This window comes from Octodon degus, unplaced genomic scaffold (genome assembly GCF_000260255.1).
Source record: "Octodon degus isolate 3935 unplaced genomic scaffold, OctDeg1.0 scaffold00111, whole genome shotgun sequence".
In the NCBI taxonomy this organism is placed as follows: domain Eukaryota; kingdom Metazoa; phylum Chordata; class Mammalia; order Rodentia; family Octodontidae; genus Octodon; species Octodon degus.
The window spans coordinates 9,676,715-9,690,549 of NW_004524687.1; the positions used below are offsets into that span (position 1 = coordinate 9,676,715).

Below are 13,835 nucleotides of genomic sequence, written 5' to 3' on the forward strand. Positions count from 1 at the left end.
CCTCTTCCTCCTTCTCCTTCTCTTCTTTCTTCTTCTCTTCTTGTTTCTCTTCTTTCTTCTTCTAAAATGTATTTGGCACATTTCTTACTACACAACTCAGACTCATAATGATCCTCCTGTTTTTAGCTTCCCCAGCACCACCACATCCAGTCTTGGTGGCCTACTCAGTACACCCAGGAGTGGGGCGAGATCAGCATTTGGTACCAGGGATTGAGCCCTGGTCCCTGTGCTTGCCTAAGCAGGCACTTATTCTTCTGAGCTATCTCTCCAGCCATTTCCAGTGTTTGTGTGACCTTGGTATTCGGAACGCTCTAGGGCCCTGATCTTCAGACTGAGGCCCCCAGGCCAGTCAGATCAGCATTATTTAAACATTGGTCCCTGTTCCTGTAACTCCAGCGATGAGTCAAGCAGTCTGCATTTTTGTAAGTCTTCCAGATAGTTTAAAATGTTGCCCAAAATTGAGCACTATTAATCTAAGACATTTGGGATTTTGGACAGTATTAGTTTCTTTCAGAAGATTGTAATGTGTGCATTCAGTGAGTTATGACATAGTCACAAGTTTATGTCACTGCTCTGTGACTTTTTATTACTCCTGCTATCCAAGCACTCTTCCTATATCTTCCCTTCCACTCAGTCCTTGAAAACCAAAGATCTTATTTTATTTTTTCTCTGTAGATTTATTTTTCAGACATTTCATTTAAGTGGAATCATATATTATGTGGCCTTTGTGTCTGGCTTCTTTTTTATTTATCATGATGCTTTCATGATTCATCTATGTGGTAGTGTTTATCAGTTCTTTATTCATCTTTATGGTCGAATAATATTCTACTGCACAAATACATTGTGTTTGTACGTTTGTCAGTGGATGAGCAGTTTGGGTTGTTTTCACTTTTTAGCTATAATCAATAATACTGCATTGACCATTCCTGCAAATTTTGGTGAGGGCCAATATGTACAGTTGAAGTCAAGAACCATAGGTTTAAAAATTTATTACTCAGAGTGTGGTCCTGGAGCACAGCATGGACTGAGAGCTGTTAGAAATGTGGTATTTCAGCCGGGGATATAGCTTGGTAGAATAAGTGCTTGCCTGGCAAGCACAGGGTCCTGAGTTCAATCCCTGGTCCCGAAAAAAAAATTAAGACATGCGGAATTTCATGCCCTACCTCAGAACCTACAGAATTAGAATCCCCATTCTTACATATCTCAGTAACTCATATGCTGTTTAAAGCACAGGGAGTGGGGGGGAATATTAGCTTAGTAGCTAGTCTGAGTGCTTTCCTACCAAGTATCATCTTGTTCCTTTGGCCCAATGTACACTCAAATGAATACAAAATATTTAGGGACTTTACTCCCTGCAGATAGTTCTGTACTAAAACTGTCATCTGGGCCCGTGCTGTGTCTCCAGTGCTTAGCACAGTGATAGCAGGAAGCAGGTATGAAGTTAAAAGCTTCTGAATAAAAACTCAGTTAGCCACTGAGTCCTTCTGTTCACCCCATGTAGTTCAGTTTTCTGGTGTGCACAGTGCTGGACTCTAGGGCTGGCCGAATCTGGCACCCAAGCACACTAACCACCCTCTCTCTGATCCTTTATTTCTTTGCCTTTAAAATGAGGGTTGTGCATGTTACTTTTTATAAGGCTGAGTTAGGATCAAATCACTTAAGCATAGGAGTTGAAGTCTCCTAACAAGTGCCCAATGATATATCCAATAATATATCCATCTTAGAGTCTCTCTCTCTCTCTCTCTCTCTCTCTCTCTCTCTCTCTCTCTCCCCCCCAACATTTATTATAAGGAGTTGGCTCCCATGAGTATGAAGGCCGAGAAACTCCACAGCCTGCCAAGCAGGTGGCTCAGCAGAGCAAATGCATAGTCTGAAAAGCTGAGGTAGAGGGCATAGTGTCCAGTCCAGGTCCAACAGCCTAGAAACTGGAGCACTGAGGATAAGAGAAGATGGGTGTCCTGGTTTACAACCAAGCAGAATGGATTCAATCTTTTTTTCTCTGTTTTCTTCAGTCCTCAACAGACTGAATGGTGTCCACCCTACCTGGGGAGGGTCTTGCAAATGCTGATCAGATACTGATTCCTTCTGGAAATGTCCTCACAGACACTCAGGCATAATGCCTAGCTGATACCTGGGTACCACGCTCTAGTCAGGTTGACACATACAGTGTACCATCATCCGGTGGTCACTAGGACTGGCTGAGAGGTGCTTCAGTCCCCAAGAACATAGAAAGGAAAAAAATTACATTGGTTTCTGGGACTTAAATGCTGAAATAATACTGGGAAGAAGCTTACTTTGATGAGAAACAAGAGACCCCAGGCTTGAACCTAGAGTAGAAACATCAACCTGGCTAAGAAAGGCCAGGAACTCTGTAGAGGCCGTGCCCAGCATAGAGGACGCAAAGAGGATGGCAATGAGGTATGCCTGAACTGCAGATTGCAGACTGGAGACTCCTGAGTGGTTTTTTGTTCAGTGCTGCTGTGCTTTTGGAAACAATGGCACAGCGCTTAAAACCCCAGAATTTTCACTTGTAAATTCAGTTTGAGAAACTGGACAGATCTCTTTTGCCTCCCTGAGAGGTGAGGGGGCAGGAGCTGCTCCCTGCCTGCCTCGAAGAGCCTGCTTGGCCGCCACCTCCCCAGCGCTTCAGATCAGTCCTTCTCTGGCTGCCACTTGTGCCTGAGTTTTCACCCCCAGAAGTGTTGGACTGGGGCCCAATGCAGCCAGCTGCACCTGTGCACCCCCGGCCTCTCTGGCTTTAGTACCGCACCTGTTTCGATTGATGAATATGAGTCCATCTCTCCTGAGAGATGATGGTCTTGTTATATGAATTCCATGCATTCTCAGTTCTCCTTTTCAAGTAAGACTTGAGCAGTAAGGACTTGCTAGGAGATGATGGTGTGTCTGTCACAGTTTGGGGACAGTGGCTGCTGGGCCCTATATCTCTCTCAGCTGACCCTGGGCTTCTTTGGAGGCTGAGAAGATCTGTCTGGCACATACTGGGCTTCACTATCCTGAAACCCTCCACACAAACATTTCTCTGCCTGTCTAGGCCAGGCCAGGCCAGTCTGAGCTGCTCCCTCGGGCTGCTGTGCAGCGCTCTGGTGACACAGGTGAGCTCTGCAAGGCAGCCCTTCTCCTCCAGGCTTCTGCCAAGGCTTAGCAGTGTTTCTCCTCTTGTGTTGCAGGTACCTTTTGTATTTACAGATCAAACGTGACATTTTTCATGGTCGACTGCTGTGTTCCTTTTCCGACGCTGCCTACCTGGGTGCCTGTATCATTCAAGGTGAGTCTGACCCTGTGTGCCCATGCCGCCCTTGTGCCAGGCTGTCGAGCTTTGCCGGTGGGTGCCGCCCTTTCCTCCTGTGCCCACCCCTTTTGTGTCTATGAGGGAGGGCCTGTTGGGGCTGTACACTCAGCAGCAGAGGCCTCTGCTTCCTCTGGAGCTCCTGGGGTCTCAGTAAGAAGCTGGACTGAGATGGTTACAGTGGCCACTGCAGATACAAAGCACCCTTCAAGGCCTACATTAGAGCTTGGGAGCTGCTTTTGTAAAGAGTCGAACTTGTAGTTTTACAAGCTCTGATGTGGTATGGGTTTCTATGTCCTGAGCTCCAATCAACAGGGTGGGGCCTGATAGGCACAGGGAGAAGGAAACATGTTCAGAAAAGTAGCCATCATCCCTGACACCCTCACACACGTTTCACGTGTTCTGTGTATGTGTATGATGCATTGTGTATACGGACTCCTGTGTGTCTTGTCTAATCCGATAGCTTTTCCCAGCCACGCATGTGAGAAGTGAGCAGACAGGAACTTCACAAGCTGTGACAGCCCCATTTGAATCTTCCTTCTCCCTTCCTGGTTATTTCCTGTAGACAAGTTGCTCAAGTTCTCTAAACCATGGCATCTGCGTGTAACAGACAAGTTGGCCGCATCTCATCATTAGGTACTGTGATTTCAGCAGGACAGCCCAGGCCATTAGTAGCTGTCCTTTTAGCATTGAACATGTCATGGCAGGGGACAGCAAGTGCACTGACATGAGTGGCTTTTGACTGCTACTCCTGGGAAGGACAGTGTGTCTGGGGCCGGAGCTCCAGAGGCAGCATGTGGCTGAGGGGTTCTATTGCCTGGGGCTTGGTGGAAAGCGGCTGGCCCCAGGGACAGTCTGCAGGGACCCTGATGACAGCTATTTGTGTCTGAGTGCTAATGATACGTTTATGAGCAAGAAGAAGGGGGGAGAAGGGGAGGGAGAGGGAAGGGGGAGGAGAGAGAGACGGAGTACACAGCTCTGAGAGTCTGTTAGCGTTGTGATGATCTAGAAAGAATAACATAGAAGCTTCTCATGGGCCAAAGTGAGTCACAGGTGACGTAAACTGCCCATGACATCAGACTTCATTCACCATTTTAGTAAGAATTCCATCTTTCTCCTGGGAATCTCACCGGGGTCCCCACTGGTGCTATGGGGTGCCCTGAGCTGTGAAGTAGTTCCTTTTTTCCTGTTTCCAGGTACATTTGGTCCCTGAGAATTCCCAAGTGGGTTTTGTGTGTTGCTTTTTCCTCTTCTCTGGGAGATGCCCACTACCCACAGGTAGCAGATTTTGGTAGCAGCAGGAATCTCCTTGGGGATATTGCAGTGTTAAGTGGCCAGAAGGATTCTGCTCTTTTGAAAAGGGGCCTCGCTTGCCCCCAGTGAAGGTTGTTGAACGTCGCATTTTCTTCCTTGCTGATGTAGAGGGCACGTGACCAGTTCAGTGCACTGTCTCTGGAGAGAAGTGGGAATCGATACTAATCCGAGCAGCAGGTCAGCATCTGAGGATCTCAGAATGCATTTAAACATTAATGAATTATTGTCACGTCTCCGAGGACAAGCTTGGTATAGATCTGTAATGGAAAGTGCTCCATCCTCTGTTACATTTGAAATAAAGCCATGAGGCTCCACACGGAGCAGGGCCCTGCTTCATCCTCGTGGTGGTTATCATAGGCCACATGCACTGGGAAGGGAGGAGAGTTGGAAATGGCTTGGCAGACCTTTCCTCTCTAGAATGCATTCTTGTCTCTCTCGGTCATTCAGGGCAAGTTCACTAAAAGGTGGATCCTTAGCTTTCTCTAATGCTCAGGGTCAATATCAAGCAATTCTGGAGGTTCAGAACATGCAGGTAAAGACGAACATTGTCAAAACCATGCAGTGACGGGAAGGCAGAGTCTCTGGTTAGAATGCAGGAGTCACAAGAAGGTTCACAGTCTAACTCGCTGTTGTGCTTCTGAGCAATGTGTTTTAAGCTTTGGTATACTTAACATGTGTAGAAAACGTCACTCAGAGTTTTGTTATCTGTAGTTACTAAGTCCAGCATATAAATTCAATACATACAGAGTGCATTTTCTTTCATAATACAAGTTGTAAAACAAGCATACAAAACTCTTGGGATCTATGTATTTTATCTTTCTTTGTATAAATTGCTTTTCCTCTTGTTTCCTGTTCTTCAAAGCAGTTTTCCAGAGCTGTCTCAGGCAGCCTCCTTCCTGCCTGTCATTCTTTCCCGTACCCCTTTTGGGGGTGTTGTATGTGTTGCTTCAGGTCTGGGCTCATTTCCTGTTTCCTCCTGAGCTAGCTTTCCACCTCTGTAACAAATACCTGAAATAATCAGCTTGCAAAGAGAAAAACTGTACCATTGGCTCCTGGTTTTGGTGATTTCAGTCCATAGTTGCTGGGCTCTGCTGGTTGTGGATCTGAGGTAAGACAGCAGATCATGAACCAGGCCTGTGGCAGAGCAGAGCCGCTCCCCCCAGCACAAGCCAGGAGCAGAAAACAGGACAAAGAGACCACATTTCACAGTCCCCTTTGTGGACACCCCAGCTCCCAAATACCTCTCATTGTACTCTGCTTTACGTTTCTCACCTCCTAGTAGCATCAGCCTGAGGACCAATGTTTGATGCATATACCTTTTGGGGACATTCCAGGTCTTACATAGAGTCCAGTTCCATAGGAGTGAGTCTCAGGAAGCCTTTCTCACTGCAGCCTTCCTGTGTCTGGCACACAGTAACTTTTCCACCAAATCTTTTAAGGTAGGATACTTGCCTCAGTTGCTCCCATGAATATTTTCCCTCTATACTAGGGAGAAATCAGTCTGTTGAGAAGATACTCATTACCTCTTTCAGCTATATGTTCGTGGTTCTCCAGGCATTTCTTGAGTAGCCACTGGGTAGTAGGCACTGCAAGACATGTCCTTGCAGGAAGACAAACAGATAAATCAACCATCATGATGACGTGTCCATGACCAAATGGGGGGACACACAGGCTCAGTCCTTGCTGTGAGTAGCCTCCGGCAGCTTCCAAGCCAGCAAGTACAGGTCAGGCAAGGCTCCTTAGCAGATCTCCTTCAGGAAACTGTGTTGTCCTGTATCTGGAGTCCTGTGCACTCTCCATGCATTTCTTTTTTTTTCCTGTCATCTTCAGGCTTCTTTTTGCAGTATTTATAGTCTATTGTACTTCACCAGTTTTCTTGCAAAGAGAAATACTTCCTACAAACGTGGGTTGACCTCACCAACCCCTCTCCAAGCTGACAGGTTCTCTGAAGATGACTGAGTTTTGTCTGGGTGGTTCACCTGTGGAAAACGGAAGCATTGGATTGGATCATTTCCTAAGTACTTAGGTCCATAGGCGGCTCATGGAGGGCCACTCATGTGTATGTATGTGCATGTGTGTGTGTGGACACGGCATGTTATCTGTACTTTTTTGGAACTTAGATTCCAATCATCAGTTCATGGTTCCTGTTCGTTACTGGTTCCCTTGAGCCTATCTGTTGATAGTTGATTTCCATTTTTAAATTCTCCCTTTTTGTCCGCCTAAACACAGCAGTTGGACTCAGGTTCTCAGGTTCATCTCTGCCTTGGCATACTGCCTTTTCAAATAATTGCTATTGTTTTTTGTGTATGAGTTTCATCAACTAGGCGGGGCTATAGAGAAATGGTCAGAGACACAAGTGGGCAATCCACAGGAGTTGAAACTCTATCAGCTGGTATATGGAGAGATGCCCAAACTCCGTCTCATTTCTTCCTTTTTATGCTCAGAATACTGTTTTTGAAGAACTCTCTACATTTCAAGTGACATCTTTCACTGCTTCTCACCACCGCAGATGTCCTGCCAGGGGCATCTCCCATGCTTTACTTACAGATCCAGCCAACACATACACCTGAGAAGCTTGTGATGATCATGACTGATGCTGTGATTCAAAAGCACCTCACACATATCGTTTCTTGCACCCAGAGTTTTTCTAGGATATATGCCCAGGAGAGGGATTTCTGAGTCATAATACTGGCTAACTACTCCCACCTTGCTCTCTAGAAGAACAACATGTATTAAGACTCCCCAGAAGTGCACAAGTGTTTCTGTTTCCTTGTATTTTCACCAACTTTTTAATGTTTGACAATGTTATGGAGACCAAGTGACATCTTGTTTTGGTTTGCATGTCTTGGATTACTAAGGAGTTTGGGCATCTCTCCATATACCAGCCGATAGAGTTTCAACTCCTGTGGATTGCCCACTTGTGTCTCTGACCATTTCTCTATGGATCTTCCTGCCCATTTTTCCATGATTTGCAAGAATTTCTTTTTTGTTATAGACATTAACTCTCATAAACTTTAGAGTTTGAAAATATATTATTTCAACTTGACATCTCTCCTATGTTGTCTACAATGTCTTTTAATAATAAGTAATATTTAATTTTGGTATTATGCAATTAATCAATGTCCAATCTATGATCATTAGCATTTTGGATCTCATTTACTTATTAAATTTAAAAAATCTGTTATTTATTTATCTGGTACAGGGTCTTGCTATGAAGCTGAGCTTTAAAGTGATACTCCTATCTCAGCTTCCCCAGCCCTGGGATTACAGATGTATGCCAGCATGCCTGGTTTTGGTGGCCTGCACAGTGCACCTGGGACTCTGGGGCCAACATGGCATGCAGCTTTGGGGAATGAACCTGGGTCCTTGTGCTTGCCACGCAGGCGCTTATACTGCTGAGTTATATCTCCAGTCCCATGGTTCTTATTTAAAAACCCTTTTTCACGTGATATCTTTGCATCTTTAGGTTTTCTGAAGAACTGAAATTTAAGTTTTGTGAAGAAGCTTTGAAGAGCTGCATTTTGCAGTTATTGAATGACTTGACAATGATGGAAGAATAGAAATATTATAGAGGTGGATGCCACTTTATAGACATGCTCCATCCATACTATTTTTTCCTACTTCAGTCATGTTGGTGCAAAAGTTTGTGTGCTACAGCTTTCTCAGCATGTTCATTTTCCTCTTGTGGGGCTTGTTTCTGCCCAAGATACTTGCTTTTCTGCTTTTTTTTTTGGTAGAACTGGGGATTGAACTCAGGCCCTTGCGCTTGCCAGGGGCGCACTTATTCCACTGAGCCATCTCCCTAGCACCCTTTTCTGCTCATTTTTATCACAGGTGCAGAGGTCATAAAGGTCTTCATGGTCAGACATCACCTTTGCACCTCCAAGCTGAGGGCTGGACACCCACTTCTCCTAGGCCCTCAAAGTGCTTGAGAGGTACAGGCATTTCTTTTCACCCTGGAAGTTTCCAGAACTTCCTTGTGATAAAAGGCATCATTTTCATCCAATGTGCTATTTTGTACTTAAGTAGTCTGTAATTTAGAGAGCAATCCATTTATTTTTAAGTGCAGTTCTCCTTAGGTTCCTTCATGTTGTGATTTTTTTCGCTGAATAAGCCGTACTGCACAAGCCTCAGAGCCAACAGTCCAGGTAGATAGTTATCCTGTGAACACTGGAAACACGGGAGAGGATTGACAGTTTGTTTTTCAATTTTTAATGGACAAATAAAAAGTATATGTATTTAGAGCATGCGACAGGATGTTGAAATAGACATGCAATGTTAAGTGACTAAACTGAGCTAACTGACTTATGTGTTACCCCATATACTTATCATTTCTTGTGGTGCGAACACTTAAAATCAACACTTTCAGAGACTTTTGAAAATGTAGTATATAATTTTCAGTTGTATTCACTAAATTATACAATAGATTTCTTGTGCATATTCCAATTCAAGTAAAAGGATACGTATTTTGTGTCATGTAGCTAACTTTTGGGTATGATGTTCTTGACCGTCATTGATTTGGTCAGCTTTCCTGTCTCTGGAACAAAGTGACACTTGCAACTTGAAGGAGGAGAGGTTTACTTTGGCTCATGGTTTCAGAGGGCTCCGTAGTGTGCTGGTTCCCAGGCAGACACATCCAGGTGGGAGGGTGTGGAGAAGCAAAGATACTCAGTTCATGGTGGCCAGAAAACCAAGCAGGAGAACGGTGCAAGAGAGGAAGAGATGAGGGACCAGATAGCGTCCTCAGGTTCGTGCTCCCATGATCCTTCTACATGGCCTGCAAGGGTGCTTTACTAATTTCCTAGGTGTTACTTAAGCCAATCAAGTCGGTAGTCAAGATTGACTATCATGATAATAGTGATTATTGACATTGAGTGTCCAAAGGGTAGAAATGCTAAGCATCCTATAATTCCTTGGGAAATCTGAAATAATAAAATTGTGGGGGCTGGGGAGGTAGCTTGGAAGTCTAAGTGCCTGCCTAGCAAGCATAGGGACCGAGGTTTGATCCCCGGTACCGCATACCATGCTGGTCCTATACTATGCTGGTTGCTGAAACCGAGCGTGGTGGAGCACATGTGTAATCCCAGTGCTGGGGAGGCTGAGACATGAGGATCACTGAGTCTGAGCTGCGTACTGAGGCCATGTGCTTACTTACTAAATAAATACATGATTTTTTTTAAAATTAAAAAACCCGTGTAACCCCTCCAAATGCAAATGGAGTCCCCACTGAGAAACAGTGATATAAAGTGTGCTTTAACATATAGATAAGGAGAAGGAAGCACAGGGGAGACTGACCAGTGTGTAAAGCTGGACAGCTCAGCCTCATCCTGCGCGTGAGTCTCTAGAGTCCACACCAGTGGTGGTGAGCCTGTGGTGTGCATGCTGCAGCAGCTCTTTGTTACTGGAAACTCTGCCAGGTTCACCCCCGCTGGCCTAGAGGCTCAGGTTGTGGTCTGCACGTGGCCACTTTGGCGGGGAACACAGTCCAAATTGTACTTTTGGAGAGCAGGTGCTATTCCATATGCAGCCTGCTTGTAGTGTTTTTAATGATGTTTTCCTTTTTTGCTGGTTACAGCTGAGCTTGGTGATTACGATCCTGATGAGCATCCTGAGAATTACATCAGTGAGTTTGAGATTTTCCCCAAGCAGTCACAGAAGCTGGAAAGAAAAATCATGGAAGTTCATAAAAATGAACTCAGGTAATATGGGTAGAGATCTGAGAAATGAGAGAAGTGGGGGAATATTCTGACTGTGGGGAATGTGTAAATGTGTGATGCAAGATTATTGGAGTGTATAATAGTCAGCTGCTTCACATGTCAGGGCAGTATTTCTGGGTACTACTGAAGCACCCCAGTGTCCCCGTCAGTGACAGTCTCAGTAGTGTGGGTGGTGTTGGGGGCTGCTTATAAGCCATCCACAGCTAAGTCATATGTTTTCTTATACATATGGGTTTCTGACCACCTTGAGATTCTGAAAGTAAAATCTAAGGTAAATAAGTAATCCTTTTGAGTTGCAATTTTGTATTGCCACTTGTCCTCCTGTGGCCAGAAGTATTGATATTAAGTAGAATGGAGCCAATGGACAAGGTTCCCCTTGTCAGACTGTGTTGAATGGGACAGTTTTTCATGTCTTCTCCTCCCCTTGTCAATAGCATTTCAGAGTAGTAACTACAGGTGGCAGCTGTGGGAGCCTCACACTGGCAATGGAGTATTCGCTGAACACCAGACATCATTCTAAGCTCTTTGCGTATCTGGACTCATTCAATCCTCATAGTGACCTAGGAGCCAAGTGCTCTGGTTGTTCCCATGCTACAGATGAGGGAACCAGGCCATTACACACAGCAAGTGTCACATGTAGGCAGCCCGGGTGCAGTGTGTGTGCTCCTCGGCACTGTGCCCACCTCTGCTCAATCCAGGTCAGGGGAGTCAGAGTGTGCCGAGGACCCTTCAACTTGAAACTGAGGTAACTGAGATCTTGTAGTCTGCTGTTAGAATCTAGGTCCTGTGAAAATCATAGAAGAAACCATTTTGGTAATAATAAATGTAGGCAGTGCCTAGGAGAAGTATTGGTGAAAAGCTACTTCCATCTCCTGGGCATCTGGCAATTACAAGAAAATACTCTCATTGGACCAGCAATTCTGGAACAAGTGACTGACCCTCCAAGGGGATTGGCACCAGCTTTGTGATGCAGGCACGCCCTCTTCTGGTGCATTTGAGGAGAGTATTGTGTGGGTATTCAAAGCAGCAGTGTATTTTAGGTTGGAAATTTTTTGTTTGTTCTTAGAAATATAGACATCAAAACATATTGACTTGAGAAAGCAACCTACCACCTCTATGGTATTTTAGAGTATTGTCTCCTAATGAAAGACTTTCTGAAAATACGTAAAACTCTCAGTATTCTTTTTATAATTTGGAGACTGGGACACTAGAGGTAACAATAAAATTCTAATGTTCCAGGGAGAAGTCAAGGACATTTCCTTTTTATGGACTACAGGGAAAGAGCTGCTAGATGAGGGAGTTGCATTCATTCTGTGGATTGATACAAAAGGTCTTCTGGGACCATAATTTGTACGGGTTTACCTTTGAAACATACTAAGCAGTACCCATATGTGGAGCACTTACTGGAGGCCAGAGTGTCATGCCAGGAGCTTCAGGTGTACCCGTTCACCCAGTCCTTTCCAACAGAGAAGGCAAGCACCTGTAGTGTTTGCAGTTCTGGCTGAGGAGAGGACAGCATGGTGTGCTGAAGGGGCTTTTGCTGCTAGTTATCAGCATGGGAACACAGTGTTGCCAGACACAAGCATCTGCATCCTCGTGCTGTGCGGTCATGAGAAACAGGTGCTGGGCCTGGTGTACACTGTGTCCCTGTGGCAGTGACATCTGAGGATGGACAGTAGGGGCAGGAGAGCTCAGTAGTGTTTGCTATTAGAGATGCCAATGACCCACAAAAGAACTGGAGGAGACTGAAGTGAAGGAAGAGTATCAAGAGACATAATAGCAAGACTTGGTGAGGCAATGGATTTTATGTGGACATGAGTGGGTTGAGGAAGATCAGAAAACTTTAGATTGGACACTGTTCTGGCACCTCTGTTTGTGGCTATAGAAGTGTCATGACCCGGGGATCCTAGGCAGCCCTGGTTTTATCACTCTCCACAGTGAGTCCTGTGGCTTGACCAAAGCTGCTGTTTTGTAGCTCATGTGGCCCTGCATGTTTGGAATATCTAGAAAACCTTTTAAAGAAGCCAAAGCCCCAGGCCTGAGGTGTGAAGCTGGCAGATATCATGTGACGTTGCAAGGGAGGTCTTGGGATACTTCCTGTGCATGATTACTTGCTCTCCCTAGGAAGTCGTGTTTGATTTGGCCTCTGCAGAGCACTGAGAGATGTTAGATGAGGACAGGAAAATATGATGAGTAGAAGATGCCAGGGCAGAGGGAGAAAGGCTTTCTGTGGTTGGATGAAAACATACTCGAGAGCTTGAGCCTGCCCTGATGTCTAGTGAGCCTTTGCGTGGAGATCAAGAAGGTGAGTACAGACCCTGTGTGGGAAGCAGGGCCTTCAGTGCGATTGCTCTGTAGACCCAGAAGTGTTGAAACAAAGACTCCAGTGGAGGAATCCCATGCAAGTTTGGACCTGGGCACGCAACCTATCTTCAACAGTGACTTCATCATCCAAAAGCCTCGGCAAGGCAAGGGGATAACACAGAGCCACTGAGCATTTGCTCCAGAAGCTTCTGAGAAGACTCTAGTTGGCCTTGGTTGGGCTTGAATAGTCCCCTAAATAACTGCTTTCTTCCTCTCTGCTTTCTGAATCAGTTGAAGAAGAAAGCAAGGTAGATGGTGATAGAGATGCTGAGCATTATAGAAATGATGATGCTTTACAGTGAGAGAAATGCTTTTATCTATGGAGGTCTCATGGCCGTCTGAATTGTGTGTATTATAGTCACACTGCTGTCCTGAGAGAGGGACAAGGCTGCCACACCATCAGAACATTTATCAAGAAGGAATAAGAACTTCCCTCCCCAAGAAAGTTACACAGGAAAGAAGAAGGGAGCTCTTTGAGGGAAGAAAGTGAGAAAGAGATCCCTTGAAATTTTCAGGTGTTTCAAAATGCAATAGAAAATTGAACTTTTAATAGGTGTTTCCCTGGATAGTCTTTCTCAGATGTCCAAGCGATCAATGCATGACCATGGGAGTTCATGCCTGGATCAGGCGGTCTTGCTTAAGCATGTCACATCTTTGCAGTAGAAGGCAGGTTTCCTGCGATTTTGCAGTGAGTCTAAATTTCTCAAAAAAGTAAAGCCTATTTGCAGAAAGGAAACAAGGAATCGGGTGGAGGTGGGGAGCATGTATGGCTTGTGGTGAAGTGCCTGCTTAGCATTTGTAAAGCCCGAAGATTTATCCCAAGCATTTCTAAAAGAAAAAGAAGGGTTTATACTTCAACTCACTCTTGATGTACCTTCTATGGGTTTTGTAACATATGTCTGCCACTGCAGTATCATAAAGAAGCATTTCACCGTAATAAAAATCATTCTTCTTTATCTTCTAACTCCTATAAACCACTGATCTTTTCACCTTCATACTTTTGATTTTTTCAGAATGTCATAATTGGAATTTCACAGTATGTAGCCTATTAGATTGGCTTCTTTCACTAAATATCTTACAGGCTTCATTGAATCTGGTGTGCAGAGGATGAGGTCTTCACTGTGGGACTGAGT

At 44.9% G+C, this 13,835-nt stretch overlaps 1 protein-coding gene across 2 annotated transcripts in view; it reads left to right on the plus strand.

Moving 5' to 3' along the window:
• The window catches only part of Frmd3 (FERM domain containing 3), a 282,007-nt gene that overhangs the window by 183,365 nt on the left and 84,807 nt on the right, over window positions 1–13,835 (plus strand). For both annotated transcript variants that reach the window (XM_004639402.2, XM_004639401.2), the window contains exons 5-6: window positions 3,189–3,286; window positions 10,197–10,320. In XM_004639402.2, the coding sequence (XP_004639459.1) occupies window positions 3,189–3,286; window positions 10,197–10,320 (222 nt within the window). The remainder of the gene's footprint in view (window positions 1–3,188; window positions 3,287–10,196; window positions 10,321–13,835) is intronic.